At 40.5% G+C, this 24,301-nt stretch overlaps 1 protein-coding gene across 1 annotated transcript in view; it reads left to right on the forward strand.

Annotated features, from left to right (window-relative positions):
- Nucleotides 1-24,301, forward strand: part of LTBP1 (latent transforming growth factor beta binding protein 1) — a 369,767-nt gene that overhangs the window by 281,700 nt on the left and 63,766 nt on the right. The window contains 5 exon segments of the mRNA XM_032497326.1: nt 2,594-2,716; nt 7,925-8,047; nt 10,530-10,652; nt 16,897-17,019; nt 21,627-21,752. Of these exon segments, the coding sequence (XP_032353217.1) occupies nt 2,594-2,716; nt 7,925-8,047; nt 10,530-10,652; nt 16,897-17,019; nt 21,627-21,752 (618 nt within the window).

A 24,301-nucleotide genomic window follows, 5' to 3' on the forward strand; every position in this document is an offset into this window, starting at 1 on the left:
TCCTTCTGAATAGAGATTTTTTTTTAATTGAGGTATAATTGAGATATAGCATGATATTTTGGGTGTGCAAAATGATTTGGTATTTGTATGCATTGCAGAATGATCGCTATAATAAGTTATCATTATTATGTTATACTAGTTAACATCCATCACCATATATAGTTGAAAAAAATTTTTTTTTCTTGTGATGAGGACTTTTAAGATCTACAGTTGACCCTTGAACAATGGAGGCATTAGGGGCACCAACCCTCTGCAGTTGAAAATCCGCAGGTAAGTCTGCAGGGATCCACAGGGCTCCACATCCACGGTTCCTCCCAACCACAGATCATGTCATACTGTCGTATTGAAAAACATCGTGTGTGATTGGACCCATGCTGTTCAAACCCATGTTCTTCAAGGGCCAACTGTACTCTCTTGGCAACCTTCAAACATGCAGTACAGTGTTATTAACTGTTGTCAGCAGGCTGTACATCCCCATGACTGACTTAATTTATAACTGGAAGTTTGTACCTTTTGATTCTTTAGAGAGATTCTTTAGTGATATTTTACTATGTAGTTATTTCCTTAAGAACTTAAGTGTCATTAAACCCACGTACTCATTCAATTCAAACTTCTATGTACGGGATTCTGCTTCCATGCAGTTATGACTGCAGTAAGTGAAGAAAAGAATAAACACATCAGTCAGGCTCTCTTTTTACTTCAAGGCATTTTGCTTCATTGTTAATCATGGCAGTAGCCTGACAAAATAGCAGTTTTATAAGCATCTCATGAATGGTAATCTGCAATGTCTGTTAATTTACGTTAACTGAGGGAAAATATAGGCTTAGAAACTACTTTGCTGTTACATTCTGCAGTCCTATAAATCACATTCTCTGGTGCGTGAATAATTAAAGAGAGTAATTCATATATTTTTTTCATCTTGTTAACATTTTTGAAACCAGACCAGATCCTAGACATGACATTTTCACATTGCTGTTGGAATTTCCATGCCTAGTGTCTAGGCTCATTCTGTCCCACTGTTTACTTTGGCTCCAGTGTTTGGCTGCTTCTTTCAAGTAGTTTGCTTTCAGTGTTTACAAAAGTGGACTCCCACAACCAAAGAAAGGACGGATAGTGAGTCCGTCTGGAAGTGCTGTTTTTGTTGTCATGGAGTAGGGTCACTTCGCCATAATTAGGGATTGTGTGAAAGCGAGGCGGAACACCTAGGCTGTGTCAATTACTTGGCTGTTTTCAATATGCATTTGGCACATCGCCATGTGCACACACACAAGATCCCCCTTTGCTTTTTTTGGTAATACTCTATTTCTGAATTCCACTGTAAGGAAGATAGAGTCTAGTTCTCATGAAATGCAGTGCAAATGAATGATTGCTGACCTGAAACGAGATCTCTGTTAATGTGCCCATGACTCTCTGCCTGTTCATATTAAGAGGTGGAAAGCTGTATTGCTTTTGTGGTGAGCATTGCAAAATGGAATGGATGCAGTCAAGAGCCTTTCCTCTGTATTATTTGTCTGCCTTATGTATAAGGTGCTCTAAGTATAGACCGCTGTAAAACTAAGCCTAAATTGTGATGCTGTGTGTATTTTTGGCACTTAGTGGTTGAATTTTTTCCTCTTTAAGTTTTTGGTTGTTTGTGCTGTATTATATGTCTTCTTACTGCAACTGTAGTGGCTGTACCCGGGGGCAGTCAAATGGGGCACAGAACTCACATTTTCCTTTCTGAATTAACAATGTTCTAGTAGGAGCTTAGTGAATGTTTACTGAATGAACTCAGTGAATACTTAGATGATGATTATTGATATACCTCCTGTGTTAACAAATAATAAAGGCAAAGTCATGATTGTCTCTTTCACTGTTTCTATCAGTAGACTTTGAATCTCTGTTTCTTCCTCTATAAAGGGTTAGTGCATATGGATTTTGTTAGCATTAAACAAGACAATATATGTAGAGCCTCAGTGCCTTCATACAGTAAGTGTTTGATAAAGATTAGCTATTACTTTTTATCTGCCCCTTCAGCCTATACTCCACCTTCAAACTACCCAGTAGGCTTATGTTTGTCCCTTAGATTTTTTTTTTAATGCTGATTCATTGCCATCTTAGAACGTTTTATCATATTTTTTTTTAACTTTTCTGTTACAACTTTTCCTATGGTTTCTCTGGATTGTGAGTCCTATCTCTTGCCTCAGTGAGCCCTCACATTCTGCTGAAATTCATCAATTCCCTAACCTGACCTCCACGTGTCTTTGATTCTTTGGAATAACTTATTTTGCAGAGGATGTTGCTCTAAAACCACCCTCTCTTCCTCCTTCCCTTCTAAGCAAGCCTCCCATTGAATTTATTCTTAGACCATGTTTGGTTCCTTCTTGCAAGTTACTTTGCAGAAAGTAAGTTAAGCTGTAGAACCATCATACGTGCAACTCATACCAGAGCTCCGTTTCCTTCTAAGGGCTAATTTGAAAGCTTACCTTAAAGAATCTGCCCCTCTTTTAAAAATCCAGTGTTTCCATTTCTAACCAAATTCAACTTTATTCATGTTTTATTTCTTTTTTCTCTCTTTTTTTTTTCTCCCTTCTATTATGCAACATTCTTCAAGATGTGGATGAATGCCTGGAACCAAAGATCTGCACAAATGGTACTTGCTCCAACCTTGAAGGCTCCTACATGTGTTCATGCCACAAGGGCTATTCCCCGACTCCGGACCACAAGCACTGTAAAGGTAAATGCTGTGATCAGCTTCTTGTTTTTATTTTGAACTGTACTTAAAAGCATGTTAGAGTAACGAGCCTTAGAGAAGGGAACCATGCTACCTGTCATTTATTTTGACTCAGCTACTTAGAGCACATTTTGGTTGGTGTCTTTGAAAGTGATTCTTCATAGTGGTTAAACACAGAGCATATTTGTTTACATAAAGGGAAACTGTATTTTTAGAGAATATCTATGAGCCACAAGTCTGTTTGATTTTTCTAGTTATAAAAGCAATACACGCAGTTGCACAACTCTGGGAGTACAGTAGAAACTGTTGAATTGTACACTTCAAGTAGATGAATTATGTGGTGTGTGAATTAGATTTCAATAAAATTGCTATTAAAAACATGCATTATTGAAAATGTAGCAAGTTTTTCCAAAAACCCATAACCCCAGTCTTAATCAGGAGAAAAACGATGGTTTACTAGTTTCCACGTCATGGCTATTGTGTAAAGTTGCTGCTGTGAGCATTGGGGTGCATGTATCTTTTCAAATTAGCATTTTCTCTGGATATGAGTGAGATTGCTGAATCATAGGATAAGTCTACTTTTAGCTTCTTAAGGAATCTCCATTACTGTTCTCCACAGTGGATGCACCAAATTACATCCCCACCAACAGTATAGGAGGGTTCCCTTTTCTCCACACCCTCTCCAATATTTATTATTTGAGGCTTTTTGATGATGGCCATTCTGACTGATATGAGGCGATACCTCATTATAGTTTTGATTTGCAAAATTGTATATCATCTATACTTCAATTTTTGAAAATGGAGGGCAAAAGATGGCCATAGGCATAGACAGAAAACTACAATTCAAAAGTAGTTCTGCCCTCCTACACTGCTGGTGGGAATGCAGTTTGGTGCAGCCACTATGGAAAACACTATGGAGATTCCTCAGAAGACTAAAAATAGGCCTACCTTATGATCTAGCAATCCCACTCCTGGGCATGCATCCAGAGGGAACTCTTAATTTGAAAAGATGCATGCATCCCAATATTCATAGCAGCACTATTTACCATAGCCAAGACATGGAAACAACCTAAATGTCCATCAGCAGATAAAGAAGTTGTGGTGTGTTTATACAATGGAATACTACTCAGCAGTATAAAAGAATAAAATAATGCTATTTGCAGTAACGTGGAGAGACATACAGATCATACTAAGTGAAGTAAGTCAGAGAAAGACAAATATATGATATCACGTATATGTGGAATCTAAGAAAATGACACAAATGAACTTATTTACAAAACAGAAACAGACTCACAGACACTGAAAAGAAACTTATGGTTACCAAGGGGAAAGGGGGTGGGGAGGGATAAATGTGGGAGTTCGAGATTTGCAAATATTAACTGCTATATATAAAAATAGATAAAAATTTTCTTCTGTATAGCCCAGGGAACTATATTCAATATCTTGTAATAACCTTTAATGAAAAAGAATATGAAAATGATATGTGTGTGTGTGTGTGTATATATATATAATATATATATGTATGTATGACTGGGACATCATGCTGTACATCAGAAATGACACATTGTAACCTACTGTACTTCAGTTTTTTAAAAAATCAAGTAGCTCTGGAAGATTAAAACATAAAATGTGGAAATGTAAAAGAAAAACATCAAAGTCCAAATTGGGGACATTATAGACAATTCTGGACATATCCTTGAGACAATGCAGGTTGTGAAAAACAAGGAAAGGCTGACTGGGGAGACAAGACACCTGAATACTGAATACAGTGTGGTCCCCTGGGTTGGATCCGGGAACAGAAGAGGACCTGAATGGAAAAACTGGTGAAATCCAAGTAAATCTGGGGTTTAGCTTTGAAAAAATGAAGCATTATATCAGATTCTAGCTCAGACACTCAGAAGCAGTGTGAGCTTGGATAAGTTACTTCATTTCACTAAACTGTACTTGCTTATCTGCAAAAGGGTAACAATAAAGGTACCTGCTAGGGTTGATGTGAGGATTGCATGAGATGATACAGGGTACGAGCCATCAGAGAAAGGCACAGATAATACGTGGAGAATGAGGTAAGGCAGGGGCCCAGCGTGACATCTTGTGGCTGATGTTGTTATTCGCCAAATAATAGGCAAGGTTCTTTTGAAGTCAAGAAGTGTGGGACTAAATCTGCTTGTATGCTTCTGGAAAGGCTTCACAGAAGTGTTGCTGTTTGCGCTTGGTTTTAAAATACTGAATGCAGAAGGGAGAGGAACTTATTTAGCAGACAGAGGAAACAGGAGGTATCAAACTTGGAGGTAGGGAAAGGGCTGTTACCTCCACTCGGCATTGAACCTTGCCCTCTACTCTGCTTCTCTCCTGGTGTCTTTGCACTGCAGTCTGGGGTAGGATCAGGTGAGATCCCGTCCTCCGCCTGAGAAACCTGCATATGCACTCGTTGTTTTCTTTACTCCCAACCAGAGCCCTTCCTTTTTACAGTTGTAAATTGTGTAACATCCTTATTCTTTAATTATTTCAAAATCTTTCCCAAACGACATCAGCTCACAGATGTCAAGTTCCACCTAGATCATAAATCTGTTCCTTTCCCAACATTCCAGCAACTCTGCCAGTTTCCCCCTGTTGATAGTACTGAATGTTGACTGTGTCTTCACCTCACTAAACCTACTGACAGCTTTTCTGCGTTGTAAATACATTATCTAATGTATTCATTCATTACTTGTTTATATCTTTTTGTACTTGTGCCTTTGTATTTCTTTGCACATTTTAATGCTGTATGCCCTAAATTTATAAATACCAAGATATTGTCTCTATTTTAACTCTGAGCAGGACTTGTCATAGCAATATGTGCAAAAAGTCCCTTAAAGAAATATCTTTTGTGAAGAATAATGTTTTCTATTCATCTCTTGGCACAAAAGAGAGAAGACATTTGTCCTGCATGCTTATTTTATTAGAAAGCATTCTTTTGTCATAGAAATTTTGTCCCTCATCAGAAAAGAAAAATGCCTTTTCTTGTGTGTAGAATTATGCTGCCTGTGATCCTCTTGGTCATTTTAAAGACCTAAAGATCACCACATTCAAGATAACAGAGTTGCTTCAAGTTATTCTAAATGTGTGTACCATTACTTATAATGAATTACTTCTGACAGTCTTCCCAGCATAAATGAGTAACTTATGTAAGACGTCTGGCGTTTCCTGACAGTACTTGGAATGGAAGGTATATTCTCGCTGCAGACATCTTCACATGGGAATGCTTAATTTGTCTTCTTTGAGAAAGTCAGAAAGAGGCCAAAGCACTAAAGATGCTGTCAGACACTACGTGGGATCCAACCAGCTACATGAGCTATTGTTGGTCTTAAGTTTTGAACTGACGTCTCAAGTATTTTATAGGATGTGTTGAAAGCAAGTATGGTGTAGGCTGTTCTTGCTTTCGACTTCTCTGAAAGCTAGTAGGCTAAGGGCTTTGGAAAGGTATAAAATAATTAAGACAAAATTCTAATTTAATTTCTCTATTGATAGTCAGTATTTGGCAGCTAGAACCATTATATAAATAAAAGGGATCAGTTTCACAGTAAGGGAAACAGAAGTTTCTAGTAAACTACAGTCATTTCTATAAGAAAAAAAACAAATTCCTGAACTCCAGTTACATTAACAATTAGTGTGAGCTTTTTCAGAAACATGGGATAACCTGACACTTGGCTTCTGTCAGGATAAACTTTGAAAAGTTAATGCCTCATTAGAGGTTAAGAAATGCAGCTTTGCTCAAGGAACAGATAATTATCAGTAATACTTGAGGGGAAAGACTGTGAGGTTGTTTGCATTTTAGATGCATTTAAAATAATGGGCTATTTTGGCAGGGAAAGTAGAGCTCAGTGGTAGAGTCATGCCTGGAATGCACGAGGTCCTGGGTTCAATCCCCAGCACCACCATTTAAATAAATAAGCAGACAGACCAACCAACCTGACTACCTAACCCTTTCACCAAAAAAAAAAAGATATTTTTAGAAGGAAACAATAGACATTGATCTTTAGGGCATGGTTTCCTTAAAACAAATTCTCCTCTTTTTAGATGAGGGCCCCTTTCTCTCTGAGTGTAGGGCTCGTGTGTTTTCATCCCTTCTCACCACTAACCCTCACAACAGACCTGTAGGATACGTGGTGAAGCTCAGTCCTATCATATTTTGATGATCATAAACTCTTACAAACTGACCAGCTATTCAGCAGAACGTTCTGAGGCTATGTCTGCACCGACCAGGCAAGATAGAATTATCCGATTAGATCAGATCAACCTACAGGCCAAACAAAAGCTTTTAGAAACTGAGCACCGCTTCTACCACAAGTGTTCAAGTTACTGATGAGGCCAGTCTTTCCTTCACTGGTGTAAATTCACATCCATGACTAGAACACTCGGAATTACCTTTTCTCCATCAATAGCTTTGTTTATTCGAGGCGATTAGAAAATCCTCACTCATTATTTTCTCCATTGACATTCCAGCAGTTGCCATCAAAATATATCATTTCTCTTGGTTTTCCTTGTTACTTTGAAAATGAGCTCAGTGTCCTTTAACAAAACTGGTTGACCTTGTACTTTTCCAGCTTCTGAATACAGTAGAAATGTCTACTTCCTTCCATAACTGCTTCCATTGTGGTTTTGCATTTAAAGTTCTCAGCAGAGTTTTAGTTCTGCCTCCTCCCATGAAACTCTACAGGTCTGCAGACTGCCTCATGGCCGTTATTTTATGCCTGAGATCTTCTGTTTTCAACTTGAAAATATTTCACATTGTGTTTCTGCTGTATTCAAATTATGAGAGGGAGAAAGAGCAAAGGGCTTGATGTTGTATTAAAAGTGGCTTTTACTTGCTCATAACTTTATCATCTGTTTGTAATTCTGTTCTCCGGTTCATACTGAGGTCTATATGAGGGACATTGGTGGGCTGATTCAAACTAAAATGTATAGGGCCCCATATAGGAGGAGTACTATTATTTTTGTAATAATAACCTCAGAATTCGTTGTAAGGAGCAGTGCATTCTCTTGGGTAGTACCTTTTTCTCTGTTCATTGAAAATTTGTTGTTATTGCTGTTGTTGTGGGTCCTGCCTTAAAAGACCAGCCTGGAAACGAAGGCTTTGAGGGCAGTAGCTTGGTTTATGTTCTCAAATTTTAGCTAAAGGGGTATTTAGATATAAGACCTCATGTTAAACAGTTGCATTGTTTGTGTTCACAGATATTGATGAATGTCAGCAAGGGAGTCTGTGCATGAATGGGCAGTGCAGAAACACCGAGGGCTCCTTCAGGTGTACCTGTGGGCAGGGGTACCAGCTGTCAGCAGCGAAAGACCAGTGTGAAGGTAGGAGTGTGCCATCGTGAACTACTGTGATTTCAGTTCAAGGCACCCAGCCTGAAAAGCTATGTGCTCAATAAAGTTAAGTGTGCTTTTGAGAAACTCCCTAGATGATTTCTTTATGGTGCCAGAAAGCAGAAGACCTCCACTGAAGTCAGGAAAGTGAATAAACCAGGAGAGGAAAAGGTTAAATTTGAAAAATATGATATTAGTAGCTGGGCCTTAGTGTTGGGAAGAAAAATGATTACTCTCTCTGTAATTCTTGCAGAAAATCAATTCTATTAAAATTATTTGAAAGTTTTACATAATAAAATTTCAGCTACCAGGTCATTGTATCAACCTGATACTATGCTGTGAAATATTAATGACCTAGTTTTTGTGTGCATTGAGCTTTTTAAAATTCTTTCTTTTAAAAAAAAAAAATCACTAAAGAAGATTTTCCAGTTAGACTGAAATAAGGAGTATCCCCTTATACTCAAGGGTTAAGTTTGTGAAATATGCCCTCTTCTACAGGTAATAGTGAGGACTTTGGACCCCTCTAGGGTTGACCTTAGACTTAAAAAAAATTTTTTTTCATTGAACTTTATACAGAATTACAGTTGACCCTTGAACAACACAGGTTTGAACTGTGTTGGTCCATCTACATGCAGATTTTTTTCAGTAAATACTTAACTAGACTGCTACATGATCCATGGTTGGTTGAATCCTTAGGTGTGGAACTTCAGATACTGAGGACTGCCTGCCTAGTCTCACATGAGTTTTTGACTGTTGGTGGTTGTACCCCTACCCCCACATTGTTCGGGGGTCGGCTGCAGCTGTACGTCACTTCCCAAAAAGTAGATGCTCCCTGAGCTTGAAGATACTGTGGTATCACCTGTGACAAGCACAAGTGTCCAGAGTTCTTAAAAAGAAGTGTCATTTCAATGTCATATAAGAACAGAATATAGACTGTACACAGTCAGTTATTTTATTATGAGGAAACAAATCATATCCATGTCTACATGTAAAATTTAGTATTTAATGAGTAAAATGATACCTCATTACATCCTGAGGTAATGTTCTAAAAGAGACAGAATATGATGGTACTACAAAGGGATCTGCCAGTGTTACCATGACCACCTTCGGTTATCCCTTTCTGGAACACGGAAAGTCATTACAGTACATAATCTAAAGGTGGAGAATGACAGAACACACACACTCACATACACAGAGAAATTAAGCAGTTTTTTTGAGATTCTACAAGTCCCCCCTCAGAGTTTTTATGCTTTAGTTTATGACTCCTGACCTTTACAAGTGAATGTGTAATCAGAGAAGAGGTCCACACATAAAATAATAAGGCTATCATTTTCATAGTCCCATAGTCCTTTCTTCTGAAGAGGCTGCGATGTCATTCTCAGAGATAAGTCAGACACACGACAATCATCCACCAAGGAGGCAACAGGGGCAAACCAGCTTTAGGTGCTAAATGCCATGACAGTCACAATGATGCTGTGAGCAGAGTGGGGCAGAGCAGTGGTGTAGGGTCCCTGTGGAACTCTTGCAGAATCAGATCACCAGAAGTAAATACAGGTACTCAGATGTGATGGGCAAAGTCTATCAACAAACATGAATTGTGTGCCTGCTGATTGTTAAAACACTGGGTCATCTAAGGAGTAATAAAGGGTGTGGTAGACATAGTCCCTGTCTCAGGAAACTCAGAATTTACTGATGAAAGTGAATAATCGAATATGTGTAGACCGTTACCGTGCCTTTTATGTGTGGATGTGATGCAGGCGTGTAAGTGAGCCTGGGCTCAGGATAGTGGTTACAGACAGGTAATCTCTAAGCTGAGGATATGTGCATCAAGAAAGAGAGACTCAGAGGCAGGTATCAAATGGGCTGAGAGGAGGCAAGGGCCATTAGATGGGCTCAGAAAATCAGAGAGAGAATGGAAACCTGATTGCTATGGGTCTAAAGGGGAAATTAGTGAAAAAGAATTCAAGACATTTGTGCCATGACACTTTTGGATCAGGGGTCAGCCACCTTCTCCTGTGAAGGGCCCAGGTAGTATCTGAATATGTGGTGCTGTTTTCCAGTGAAACTTTACTTACAATAATAGGCAGGGAGCTGTAGCTCGCAGACTCCTGCTTTAGGCTATCCCAGTCTTCAGTGCGTTTAAGCTCAGAGTGTTATAGTTGAACCAGCAGAAGAAATTCCAGGAAGCTTCGTTGAGGTTTACAGAGTACAGCCAAGTATTTGTCCCTTATCAACGACCAGTGGAATTAATATGTACAGATTCTTAGCTCACTGGTTAAAATTTTAAGTTCATCTAGATTTTTCCCACTGGGCTATTAATGAATAACCTTTTAATAGAGGTCAGTTTAATTCACATAATGAAAATGCTCAGTTAATTATAAACCACATAGTTTATAGACCTCCTCTACATGAATGATTAAAAATCATTTTTAAAGCACAACTCCTAAGTGTCTTCTTACTCTCTTGTTCACAGATACTGATGAATGCCAGCACCGTCATCTCTGCAGCAATGGGCAGTGCAGGAACACAGAGGGCTCCTTCCGCTGTGTTTGTGACCAGGGCTACAGAGCATCTACCCTTGGGGACCATTGTGAAGGTGAGAATTGCTCTTAGTTGCAGAATCATGATTAGGGGAATAAAATGCCAGAATCAGGATTAGGGAAATCTGGATATCATCCTGGCCTCCATCATCAAGTCCATACTTTTTTTTCCCCATTTAAAAAAAAAATTTTTTTTAATTGAAGTATTGTCAGTTTGCAGTGTTGTGTCAATTTCTGGTATACAGCACAATGTTTCAGTTATCCATGTATACACATATATTCCTTTTCATACTCTTTTTCATTATAGGTTACTACAAGATACTGAATATAGTTCCCTGTGCTATACAGTATAAACTTGTTTATCTGTTTTACATGTAGTAGTTAGTATCTGCAGATCTCGAACTCTTAATTTATCCCTCTGCACCACCCCCACCACCCCCACCTGGTAACCATAAGTTTGTTTTCAATGTCTGTGTGTCTGTTTCTGTTTTGAAAATAAGTTCATTTGTGTCTTTTTGTTTGTTTGTTTTAGGTTCCACATATAAGTGATATCATGTGGCTTTTTTTTCTCTTTCTGGCTTCACTTAGAGTGACGATCTCCAGGTCTATCCATGTTGCTGCAAATGAACCCACACTTTTGTCTTTGCAGCTGAGGACATTTAGTCCCTGCAAGATATTTCCCCCTTGGTCACACAAATACTGTGAAGAAACGTGTAGAATCCAGGTTTTCTTTGTACTTCTCAGAATAGTTTTTTTAGAAGAATTATGCCAGCTAATGAAATAGAGTTGGGTTAACTTTCCTCAGCTGTAGGTGGTTTCTCTGGGTGTAGAGTTCCACCACGTAGCATCTATTCGGATGCGGGCTTAGCATCCCAATTTTCCAAAGGAGTAAAGGCAAGTTAATTTTCTAGATAACTGTAAAGGTTTTCAGAGCCAGACTTTAATTCAGTTTTGAGCTTTTTGCATAAAATATTTCTGAAAGGTATCCCACGTATGTAGCATTGCGGGTCGTTAGCCACTCTCACAGCCTGCCTTGGCTCGGAACCCCTCTGAGGTGGGCAGGGCTGCTGAGCCCACCTGCCGCCCTCCTGTCGCTTGTGGATTCTGGGTTCACTCTCCACCCAGGTAACAGTGTGTTTTTCTGACTCATTTGCTGATGTGCTGCATTTAGACCCTGTCAGTTGTGAAACCAGAAATGTGAAAATGGCAGAGTTTGCTTCTCATGGCGATTTAGCGTCTACACAAGGGTCCGAACCCCATTTTTGTGAGAAATGAATGCACGTTTTAGTGACTGGTTTTGTGACACACATTTCAGTGGCCCCAGATTCTTTCTGACTTGTCAGTGCCATTGGTTGGGAAGGACCCCCTGTACTTTATAGCATCCTTCTCTTCTGATCAGAGAGCTTGGCACCAGCAGTCACAGCCCTCCTGGAGGGCGGTTGGGGCAGATTCAGAGGCCTTTAAACGTACATTACCCTTGAATCAGCAAATCATCTTCTAGGATTTTATCCTAAGGTAGTAATGTTCTTCAAAGGGTTAATAACACCAGTGAGAAGTTGTAATCCAACATTCCTACTGAAAAATAGGCAAATGGTCAAATAAGTGCTAAATCAAAAATAATAGTATTTGATTGTCTAAAAATTGGGGATGGGGAACTCTACAATGTATGAATAAATGTTAATGATTCAACATAGTAGCATTCCAAAATGGGAGAGGTGACAGGGCACATGGGAAGTCAGTGGAAACCTACAAAGGCATAAATTGGGAGATCGAGATTTGCAGATGCTAACTGCTATATATAAAATAGATAAACAACAAGTTTCTACTGTATGGCACAGGGAGCTATACTCAATACCTTGTAGTGACCTATCATGAAAAAGAATGTGAAAAGGAATATATGTATGTATACGTATGACTAAAACATTGTGCTGTACACCAGAAATTGACACCACATTGCAAACTGACTATACTTCAATAAAATACACACACACACACACACATACACACATTTAAATATATATACACTGACCACCAGCGTGTTTTCTGCCCTAATTTCTGGCCTAGCCAAGAGGGTAACCAGGCCGTTGATTAAGTCTTGGGTAATGGATGGTCATTACAGGACATGTTCTGCTATTTTGGCCATTTTAATGTGTAACCATTATCACCAGAAGTCCAAGATTCTTATTCTAAAAACATCCATTGCATGAAAAGCCAAACAAAAACTTTTTACCCAGCTTGCTTGTCATGATTAACATATATGTTCTGTGAGAAAGCTTCTTTTCAAGTATATAATCAGACCCTTCTCTCTTCAAGTCAAGGCTAATTTCCCGGGTGTCCTAGGTTGTGAATAGGGCTGGAGTCCATACAGCTGACTCAGAGCTCCCTTTCAAATTCTGTGAGCGCTTCAGCCTGCTGATTCCCTACTAGGACTGTTTCCCCCACCCCCCCAGTGGTATTTAGCTGTAATTAACTGAGCTGTGACTGTTCACATGCCTCTCGCAGCTGCCTTTCTTGTTGGCTTTGCTATTTACATGCGTAATTTTCCTCTAACAACTCTGGCAGAGACCTTGTTTTCTTAGTGTTACCCTGCAGTCCCGCTGGCCTTCTCGTGGCGTCCGAAGCCCGAGGATTGTGCTAATTCTTCAGCACGCTCAGTAGCCACTAGTCTGTGATGCGTGGTGGCGTCAGTTGTCCTAGTGACTAGAGGCCTTGGCTTCTCAGCCTTCCAAGCCTCTGCCTCTGACTTCTTCTCCCTCCAGGCACAGTCTCTGCTCCCTTGCCTGTCTTGGCACCTTCCCCAGCCCCTGGCTGTGGTTCCTCCATGCTGCTTCTTCGCAAAGCCTTAGAAAAAGATTCCTGATTCACTCTGCCTTCCTGTGGCCCTTCTCTGTTGGTCATTTCTTTGCAGACCACAGCAAAAAAGGGAAGAAGTCCAAGTATTTCTCACCTTCTTACATTTCTTTCCTAGTCAGAATCAGTCATTGTTTCATTCATGCGTTCGTTCAACGAACATTTGAATGTCATGGATGTGCCCGGCACTGTTCTGTGTACAGGATATACAGCTATAAACCAAACAGACAAAAAGTCCTGCCCTTGTGGAGCTTACGTTTTAGTGAGGGAGATAACAGTAAGCAGGATGAGTAAGAAGCTATATAGTTTGTTAAATGGCCTTAAACGTTAAGGAGGAAATAAAGAGGCATACCTGGGAAGTGCGGAGAGAGGGAGGGAGAGTGGTGATCTGAAATAAGTAAGCAAGCAGAGGCTAGCCTCAGATGATGACATTTGGGTATTGCCGGTAAGGGCATTCCATTTGTAGACTTGTGGAGGAGATTAGGGGTTCGACTTCAGCATTTTAAGTTTTTAGTGCTTACAGTGAGTATCCAAATGAAGTTGTCTAAAGGGCAGTTGGACCTATGCATTTGGAATTCAGGGGTGAGTTCTGGGCTGGGAGCCATCAGCATGTATATAGACAGTGTTTGAAGGCTTGAAATTGGATGGGATCACCAAGGGAGTGAACGTAGCTAGAAGGGAGAAGTCCAAAGACTGAGTCCTTGTCCCTCATTTAGACGTGAGGAGCTGGTGGGGAACAGGCAAAGGGGATTGAGAAAAACTGGCAAGTGAAGGAGGAAAACCAGAATCCAAGAGAAGGGAGTATTTCAAAGAGGAGGGAGTGATGAACCTGTGTCAAACATGGTTGCGAGGCAAGAATGAGGACCAAAAATTGACAGTGGGATTTAGCAAAGTCTGGGTCATTGGTGCCTGCCAGAGCAGTCTCAGTGGAGGGGTGGCCAAAACTGTTGCTTTCCTTGAAGCCTGATGGCCAACTCCCAGAAATCTTTCTTTCATACCACACCCAGTTGGTGATGTGGTCTCTCTCTTAATACTCAACCTACTCTTTTTTTGCTTTTGAACATAGGAGTCTTGCAAAAAAATTTTTCAAACTAAGTCAGACCCTTAACACAATGCAGTGAGTTTTTAAATCTATGCAGTTATTTATAAAAATTTTAAAATGCTTCTTTTTTTTCCCCTCACATGGCATTCTTTCTCTTAGATTTTGGAAAATGAATAGAAATTGTTCTGGAGTAGGGTGAGCAAAGCTGACATGTTTCCATTCTACTGAGGCACATGTCTAGGTAATAGAGGGTTGTTGCTGAAATTCATATCCTCAGGATTCTACTTGCCCATTTTTTAATTGAGATTTTTCATAGAATGGTAATGATCAAATGTGCCTTTTGGAGCACTGGAAATGCCTATCCCCCGCCCCCTTTTGATAGTGGTTGGTCCAAATTATTCCTTTAGTACATATTTTATGGCAAAGATTCATAAATAGTGGACTAGAATATTCCCATTTGGCACAACTGCTTCAAAATCATGAAATTAGCAGAGGGTTGGGGCATAAGAATTATTTTCACAGAATTTATATCTAAAAACCTATTCTCAATTAACTTGGGTTCCACTTTTAGGAATCTTGATACACCAGTGAATAAAGCATTTGTTGGCATGTTCAGGCTTCACGGGAGGCGTGTAGTGTCCTCCGTGCTACTTTCTGTCTTAACTGTGCCTGCTGGTTCCCTTTACTGACTCTCATGACAGTTATAACATCCAAGACATTAGGTTAATAGGAATGGAGATTTTAAGGTTGGATTGGAAAAAGGGTCAAAGGAAAACATCACCAAGCTTTATGTTTGTTGCTACAGAATGACATTCTTGGCGGAGGTATTTCATTAATTCCTTAAAAATGATTGTGTTTGCAGTGATTCCAGCAGTGGATCCTCATAGCTCTAAACTGATACAGAAATGCCGGATTGTGATAGTGGTCACAGAATGTGTCTACATTTGTCAGAATTCATTGAACTGGACTGTTAGATGCATTTGTTGCGTATAAATTACAATTGAATGAAGTCAGAGAAAGCACACTAAAGAAAAGGTGGTAACTCATTTTAGTTGTGATGAAGCCACATCGGGTGTGTGTTGCATTTTAGGATCAGTATTCAGAAACACTTTAACAATGGGTGAACATCATAATAATTAGCTTTTATTTTGACAGGATGAAATTATAAGGTGCTTCTCTTTTATCTGCCCCATGAAGGGTACAGAAGGCAGTTAATTAGTTGATTGGGTCCTATGAGGAATATTTAATTCCGTGTGCCCACATTTTCAGCTGGACGGCCAGGAGAATAAGACTGCAACAGTTTCCAAATTTACATCTTTCTGGAACTTCTCATGTAATTTAACAGCAGTCATAATTACTTGCAAGAAATGCCATAACATGCCAAATGCTAAAAAACAAAAAAACAAAGGTTTTGTTCCTTAGGTTTCTTCAGTGCTAATCATTTGAATCCTACACAGGCAACAGAACTGGGACTCATGGAGTGTGTTGGGAGTAACGAGCTGTGACTAGGAGTAAGTGAAGTGATAAACAGCCCTCAGGAAAGATCTGCCTCACGCTGATGCAGTGAAGTGGGGGGGGTCACTGATTGCCTTACATGCTCACAGTCGAAGCCCATTATTGGTGACATAAACCATTTTTAGTTGCACAAGTATGTACATGAAAAAATCCAGGCAACATAGAACCTGTTTGTGATCTCTGCTGTGTAAGTGACTTTGGGTTTTGCTGATTTCTTTTGTCTGCCTCCACCTCCCCGCCTCCACTTTCTACCCCACTGTCAAGACTCCAGATAAATCCCTTCTGTTGCACAAAGCCACATTTGACCTCTCTGGTGTCTCTTCTTTAAATTCATGTGACACCGGAAGTTGGTACTATTCTTTTGGCAAATACATTTTTGATAATTTTTATGCTAAATTATTTTGAACTTATAGAGCAACTCATTATTTTTGTGTCTATTTGTATAATTTGGCTTTTTTTGAATAATCATTCTTCTTTGGAGGCAGGTACCATGCCAAATGCTTTAAAATATTTTCTGTAATCTGTAATACAGGATCTTGTATGAATTGATGCTCAGGATATTCTTAGTATACGTTTAAAGAATGTTTTCTTTCTCTATCATCACTGAGAACTTAACCAAGTAAATTACTGTTATAGAATTTTTACTTCTCTTCCAATCAATTTCATTTGATGTTAAAACTTCAGTTTATATACTGTTCAAAGTGAACATCCTTTCAAAATATTTCATTTTTTAAAAATGCTAAAAGTTAAAAAGCGGTCATCCATTTAAAATCATGTGTTATGACAGTTCTACAATAATGTTTGTTTATGCGAGTCTTGTGTATAAAGATAAGGAAAATGTTTTTCTTAATATAGTTTATTTCATCTTTTAAATTTTGTCAATTGACTTGCAGATATCAACGAATGCTTGGAGGACAATAGTGTTTGCCAGGGAGGAGACTGCATTAATACTGAAGGGTCCTATGATTGTACTTGTCCAGATGGATTCCAGCTAAATGACAAAAAAGGATGTCAAGGTACCTTTCTCTCCATTTTCAAGTTATAATTTACATAGTTGTTCAGTTCTGCATTTCTTCCTGATGACAGTCTGCGGCTTTACCACTTTATATATAAATGAGATAATGCCAATTTGCATTATTATAATATTTTTGAGTCTGCATCAAGTACCGAAAGTTCTCAGCTGACTGCACCGTGTTGACTGAGACTCATGCATTTTGGAACTGTGTCCTAGCTTGGTATGCTTCTGTGGTAACTGAGATCCCTTCATGAGCCAACCTTGGTACTTGATTCTAAATTATTTTCTAGCTTTTTTATATCCTTCCTGGGTCTGTTTCATTTTATCCTATAGCTGGTTTGTATCTGCTTCCCCCACCCCCCCGCCTTGATTCCTGTTTTTATCCAATATCCAGCTTTTTCTCTTCCTTAAAAAGCTTATTAATAATTTGGTCAAAATTACAGGGGACAGGACTTTATATTTTTTCAAAGTACTCTTACTGTTTAACCCCCCCAAACAACAGTTCCCCGTCTCCTTATCTGCGGTTTCACTTTCTGCACTTGGTTACCCATGGTTGGCCACAGTCCAAAAATACATGGAAAATTCCAGAAACAATTCATAAGTTTTAAATTGTGCACGTTCTGAGTAGTGTGACTGAAATCTCGTGTCATGCTGCTTCATCCCACCTGGGACGTGAATCGTCCCGCTGTCCCGCGTGTCTTGCCCGTCAGTCACTTACTAGCCGTTTCAGCTATCAGATCGGCTGTTGAGGGATTGCAGTGCCTGTGTTCAAGTCACCCTTATTTTACCTAATAATGGTTCCAGAGCCCAAGAGTACTGATGCTAGTGATTTGGATATACCAGAAAGAAGCCATAAAAATGCTTTTTTTTTTTAAAGTGAGGAAGTGAAAGTTCTCCACTTTATAGGGAAAGGGAAAAAAATCATATGTTGAAATTGCTAAGATCTATGGTGAGAACAAAGCTTTTATCCATGAAATTGTGAAGAAGGAAAAAGAAATTCATGCTAGTTTTGCTGTTGCCTCTCAGACTGCAGAAGTTCTGGCCAGAATGTGTGATAAGTTTGTTAAGATGAAAAAGGCATTAAATTTGTGCAGTAAGATATTTGAAAAGAGAGAAATCACGTTCACCTAACTTTCATGACTGGTTTTTGCATCTGTTTTATTAATTATTCTTGTTAATCTCTGTGCCTAGTTTATAAATTAAACTTTATTATATGTGTATGTCAGAAAAAAATATATATATAGGTTTCAGGCATCCAGCAGAGGTCTTAGTATGTATCCCCCGTGGATAAGAGAGGACTAACTGTACAGCAGACACAGGTGCTAATAAGAACACAGCACCAATCAAAACAACAGCTTTAAGTAAATACCTTCTATGTGCCAATTACTGTATTGCCTCATTTAATTTGTAGAGAATTTAAGAGGAAACTTTTTTTTTAAATGTATTGGGGGGGATTAGATTTGTTTGCTTGTTTGTTTAATGAAGGTACTGGGGACTGAACCCAGGACCTCATGCCTGCTAGGTACACCCTCTACCACTGAGCTCTACCCTCTCCCCAAGAGGAAACTTTCTGTATATCCATTTTCTGCATAAGTAGCTGAAGCTCAGAGAGGTTAACAAGCATGCCCCTCACTAAAAAGTAGTTAAGCTGAGATTTGAACTGAAGATCTTTGCCTACTAGTCTCTCTATATTTCCATATAGGTGTAGACTTTAGATCTTACCTAACAGTCTGAAGATAGTTGCATATTCAGGAAGGCATTTTCAGTTAGAAGTGTAAGAATCTCTTCCCCCAGCAAAATTAATGGTGATACACAGACAGCATGGAAATCCCACGTTAATAGTCTCTTTAGGAATGTGGCAGCACATGTCTGAGATGCAGAGCACACTCAGTTTTCACGTTTTGACTTACACACGCCAGATTGTGAATTTATGTGGAATCTCAGATCCGTGAAAGAAACCCAACTTAAATACAGTCTGGCTTTCAGCTGAGTTACTAGCAGCATAGTTTAGAAATGCCTCAATAAGTCCAACCCAAATTGAATGCATATGTTTCGCTGGTTCCAGATATTCATGTTGTTCTTTCTTAGCGGTTTCCTGGAAAAAAGTCTGGGAATTCAGTCTTCAGTTCCTATCATCAAACTTTTTAGACAATTATGTTAATCAGTGACTTCTCTTGAAGCAAGAACTTTATGCCCACCGTTCCCTGGGTGACATTGCTAAGTCTGACAGCTTTTGAAGGGCCACGTGGAGGCATAGGTAAAACAAGGAGGTGAGCTCGGGTAACCTCCAGGGCTCTCTCTGCAAGATGCCTCTTGACCTTGGGCCTGATTACCAGGCCGGTGGAACTTTGTGGCACCTTCTTGCCCAGGTGGAGGTAACTCTAGGCAGCAGATTGGAAAGAAAGAATGGAGCTAAAGGGTAAAAGAAGGTCTGAGTTGGAAAAAAAAAAAAGATCAATCTAAGGTATCATCAGTAGGTAGGGAACAAACATAGAAGATGCTAGAGATTTTATACAAGAAGTGAAGGATTTCACAGAGTGGAATCATGTTGAGAAATAGTAAAGCAGAAAATGATTCATTGCTCCTCCTTGAAATATGTTCAAATTAGTGACAGTAACAGGCCTGGAAGAACTGTTAAGAAAATGAGTAATTCCTGCTTGGTTTCTTCGTTGGGTTCAGCAGTAGATAGGCCAACTGGTCTGAGTTATATGGCAGATGGAAGGATAGAGAGTTCAGTTTTAATGCAGAGGTGGCTGAATCAGTGATCCTGCCAGATTTCCTGTTACACAGTGAGATCAAAAGGGCAAAAAAGAAGAGCCCCAGGAGGTCCTGGGTACAGGGGAAGGGGGTGACTCTGTGGAGGAGGAGAGCTGCAGGGTTGGTGGCTAAGCATGTCCCGGAGGTCACTGGGGAGTCTCGCCATCTGTACCTTTTCCGCATTCCCATTACACTTGAGAGTTACTCACGTTGGCTTCTGCCTTCCCTGTTACACTGTGAGCTTCATAAGGGTGAGGGCTCCTGCCTGTTCAGCCCTCTCATAGGAAGCTTCCGTAAATATTTGCACTGAATTGAAGATGGACTTCTAAGAGGATGTTTTGAGGACCTCTTTAGCAAAAGATAAAGGGGGGGGGGGCCTAGGAGACTTCAGAAAGATAGGAAAATCACCTTAGTTGGGCTACTGCCCGGATGCTGCCAAGAGGAGCTGTGATTCTGTTTATGCCCCCAATTAACTTAGCCAATCGCTGTTCAGGTTAGTAGAGAATGAACACAACTGTGAAGTGTTACCGTGGTACTCCTGCTGACTCACTCCTGACCACATCTTCCAGTCTTGTGAAACTCATTGATGTTCCAGGAAGAATGCAGATATATAGCAGTCGTGTAGTCTTGCCAGTATTCATTATTCACAGACCAATTTTCAATAAAATCTAAGAGTCATGAAATTATAGGACTAGTGTTAAAGGTGAAATTTGATCCTACTTTCACCTTGCTTAACTCATGAAATGTTATGGCGGACAGACATTCGTAACACACTGTTCACGTGCTGTACCAGGAGCTGGGGACTCGGAGTTAAAATACGCAGTTGTCCTCAAGGAGCAGTCAGGGTGGTGAGGGACGCAGATGAGTGAAATGGCGGAGCGCGTGGGCAGCTGCGCATGTCGGCACCGGTGTGAACAGGTGAACCGTTGTCCGTGATTCCTGACATTGTCCACGTTGGGCGCTCCTAGCCAGCATGGGTAGGGCTGGTTTGGAAGAACATCTCACTCACACCAAGCACTCCGTGCATTATCGGTGTTAAGGAGTGCGTCATCACCCTGGCTGTGCAGAGCGCCATCACTCTTCATTCAGGACGGGCAGAGTATGAGGTGGTCTGCACAACTGCAGCGTGACCTGTTCTTGAGTCCTAATAGTAGGAGCTACCGCTTTTTGCCTCTTGGTTGTGTGTTAGGTACTGCACTAAGCACTCGACCTTCGTGCACTAATTGCATCATCACAGAGCAGTGCAAAAATGAGGACCTTCCTTGGTATAAAAGCCCTTCTTTTTCTTATATCCATTTTCAATGAAATACAGATGGGCGTTTATTTCATTTATATATTCAGACATTGGTGGAGTGCCATTTTTGAGCTAAACACTCAGTAAGACGTGTGCAGCCTTGCTCTTAAGAAGTGCGTGTCCTTGAGATGGGTAGGCGTGGACATGAGAAGCTGTGTAGGCCACAGGAGAGTGGTCCGCATGCTGATGGGAGAGGATGGACGAAAACACAGTATTCTCACCAAAGAATACTTCACAGAGGATTTGTTTATTTGACTAGAGACCCTCAAGCTTCCAATATGCCTGAAAATGGGGTACCTTTGGGTGGAACGTATGCAAGTGCTTTTCGTTAGGCTGCGAATGGTTGAGCGTTGGCTGTGTCATGTGAGCCAACCTAGGGAGTTTCCCTCCTGACAGTCCAGCTTGCCTTGGGCTCTGGTGTGTGCACAGACTGTGGAGTGGGGCCCCCAGATAGATGTCCATCTATCTTGTAATAGGTTTTGCTTCCTGTGTGTCTGATATCATAGGAAAACAAAAAAGGTTTTTCTTCAAGTATGTGGAACTCTTTTCCATTCCAGATATTAATGAATGTGAACAGCCCGGGCTCTGTGGTCCTCATGGAGAGTGTCTAAACACAGACGGTTCTTTCCACTGTGTCTGTGAACAGGGTTTCTCGATCTCTGCAGATGGGCGTACATGTGAAGGTAAGACAAACTGTAAGACATCGTGTAGATATTGCATGAGAAAGCAGAAAGGAGATCGCTTTCTATTTAAACAGGCAAAGGCTCTGAGACACTGAGACCCACATGATTTAAGGACTTAGACTGTGTTTGCACCAGGGTGACCCCTACCTGAAGTCACAGCTCACGAGTGGCTGGCGTTTACAGACAGGATAACCTACCATTATGATGGTGAAAATACTCACAGGTGATTCTGCTCCTGGTACTGAATAAACGAGTCGGAATGTGTGGAAGGTGATGATTTTAGGAGCACGCAGGGGACCTAAAGGAAAATGGGGCAACCTCCCTGGTGTAACGCAAGGCTCTGCCAGTTTTGATTATGTTTCACATAGATCATCTCCATCGTTCTGTTTATAAAAATGTCTTGCTTGGTTTTTCTCTGTACCATTGTCAGCAGAGATTTTCCAGAGCTATTCCTCTAATATCCTGAGCTCTAAGCCAGTATATTTTCTTACCTAACAGTATTTATCATGTCCTAAAAGCTAATTAAGTTGTAAGATGTTATGATAACACTGTTGGCTTCCTATTGGCAACCTCTGTAGGTTTGCAAGGGTACAGCACTGGTCATACTTGTAAAATTTATATTCTTGATGAATTTTTATAGTTTGATAAATGTGGAGAAATTTCATCTAAAAGTAGTTGAGAAGTAAGCCGAGATTTCCATAATCGTAATTTTAATCCATCTCTTTTGGAATCTAGGTTATCCAAACCCAGCTATAGTGTTAAAGAAGCAAGTGGTGAAGGTTCTGTTCTGGGCCCATGATAGGACCTAAATTCTTAGCTCTGAAAAACAGCGCAGTGGGAAGTGTCTGCTCTCCTTACTATATACCACAGTGGAAACAGGCCGAGAAACGGCAACCAGGTTCATCTGAAACTAATTATTATATTGGGAGGAATAAACTGATCTTATAAAAAGCAGGAGATTGTTGAAATTGCTCTCCTGCTGAGCAGACAAAACACTGATGCCAGATTTGGCTTCAAGTGGAAGAGAGAGTGTGCAGGGTGGGGTTTAAGCAAGCAGAGTTTGAGGGGTTTAGGAGCCATCAAAAGTGGGGAAATGGAGAAAAACATCACAGAGAAGGTGGCCGTGAGAGGTTTATTCCGTGTTGCAGGGTCTGAGTTTTACACTGATTTTATATTTAGAGCTCTGAGACTAGCGCTCTTAGGAAAGACACAGCGTGAACGATGCCTGCTGGAGGGGTCACAGCCTTGCACAGCACGTCTGAGTTACTGAAGAAACCAGCGTGCAGAGCGCACACTTCCCTGCCTTCTAGGAAGGTGCGGGTTTGCTTCTTCAGTTAGCTCTACAGCATGGGTAGTGAGGGCTTCCTTCGGTGAAACATGGCCCAAGTTACAACCTCCAGTGGCCGTGCTGTGCAAAAACTATGTTCAAACAAAGGGAAAGTCACCTCAGTCAAAGCGCTTGTTCCAGAAAAACGTACCGATATAAACAGATTCACATTTATTTTGTTTTTTGTACTTCCTAATTTTTCTTTAATTCTGTATCTTTTACAATGTGAATTTCTGCAACTCCAGAGTTACATAATCACTGTAATTTAGTTGCAGTTCTAAATTTGTTAGGCATTTACTTGGCGGAGACTTGAATTTAAAATGTGTTTGTAGAGAAGTCTTAGTGCTTCGTAAATTACTGTACTTGAGTATACTGTCTTTGACACTCAGTCCGTATTTTTTTTACTCCGGAAACTGGACAGTTTTACCAAAGTAATAAAATTGGTCATTTAGAATATCATGCTGATATATGGCAGTATAACTAGAAACCTCTCTAATTATTAAGCATGCTAATCTCTTTCTAGAATGAGCTTTGCAAGGCTTTCATTTTTTTATGGGCTCCATCCAGTATATTAAACTGGTCCGGGTTTTCTTTTGTTTGGGCTGAGTCTGAAGCTTGTGGCAGTGGCAGTGTGTCCCGATTCTACCCCTGGCTGTGGGGTAGGACGAAGCCAGCCCACGGGACCGGGAGTTAGCCGTGGAGCTGGTGTGCACAGGACTTGCGTTAACACTGAGACGTGGCTGGCACTCCTGCTTCACGCCCATCCACCAGTTTCCGAACTTCCAATTAAAGCAGCTGAAGCCACGTGGACGTGAGGGCTGGCAGACCTAGCTTGAAGCAGGGCTGAAGGGATCCCGCCCAGCAGAGGCGAAGAGGGCCCTTCCCTGATTCCCCGTGGCTTGGCGAGTTGTCAGCATCTGTTCACAGTTATGGAACCACAAGGAAGGGGCATTCTCCATCACCGTGAGCTGTCTCAAGTATCTAGTAGAATGGCCGAAGCTTTGGCAATAAAAACAGAACCACTGGCTCCTTTCTCTCCCTTCTATGTGGTGCTCTAGGAACACATACATGGAAGGGAAAGGAGAAACACCTTGTTTTTCCCACAGGAGAGAAAGAACAGTGTCATTTGAAGTTTGCACGGAGTGGGAAGTAAGTGGTAGGTGAGCAGCTGTTGATTTATTCATTCACTCAGCAGTTCCAGGGTGCCCGTCGTACGCCAGGC

The sequence above is a fragment of the Camelus ferus genome, chromosome 15 (assembly GCF_009834535.1).
Source record: "Camelus ferus isolate YT-003-E chromosome 15, BCGSAC_Cfer_1.0, whole genome shotgun sequence".
In the NCBI taxonomy this organism is placed as follows: Eukaryota; Metazoa; Chordata; class Mammalia; order Artiodactyla; family Camelidae; genus Camelus; species Camelus ferus.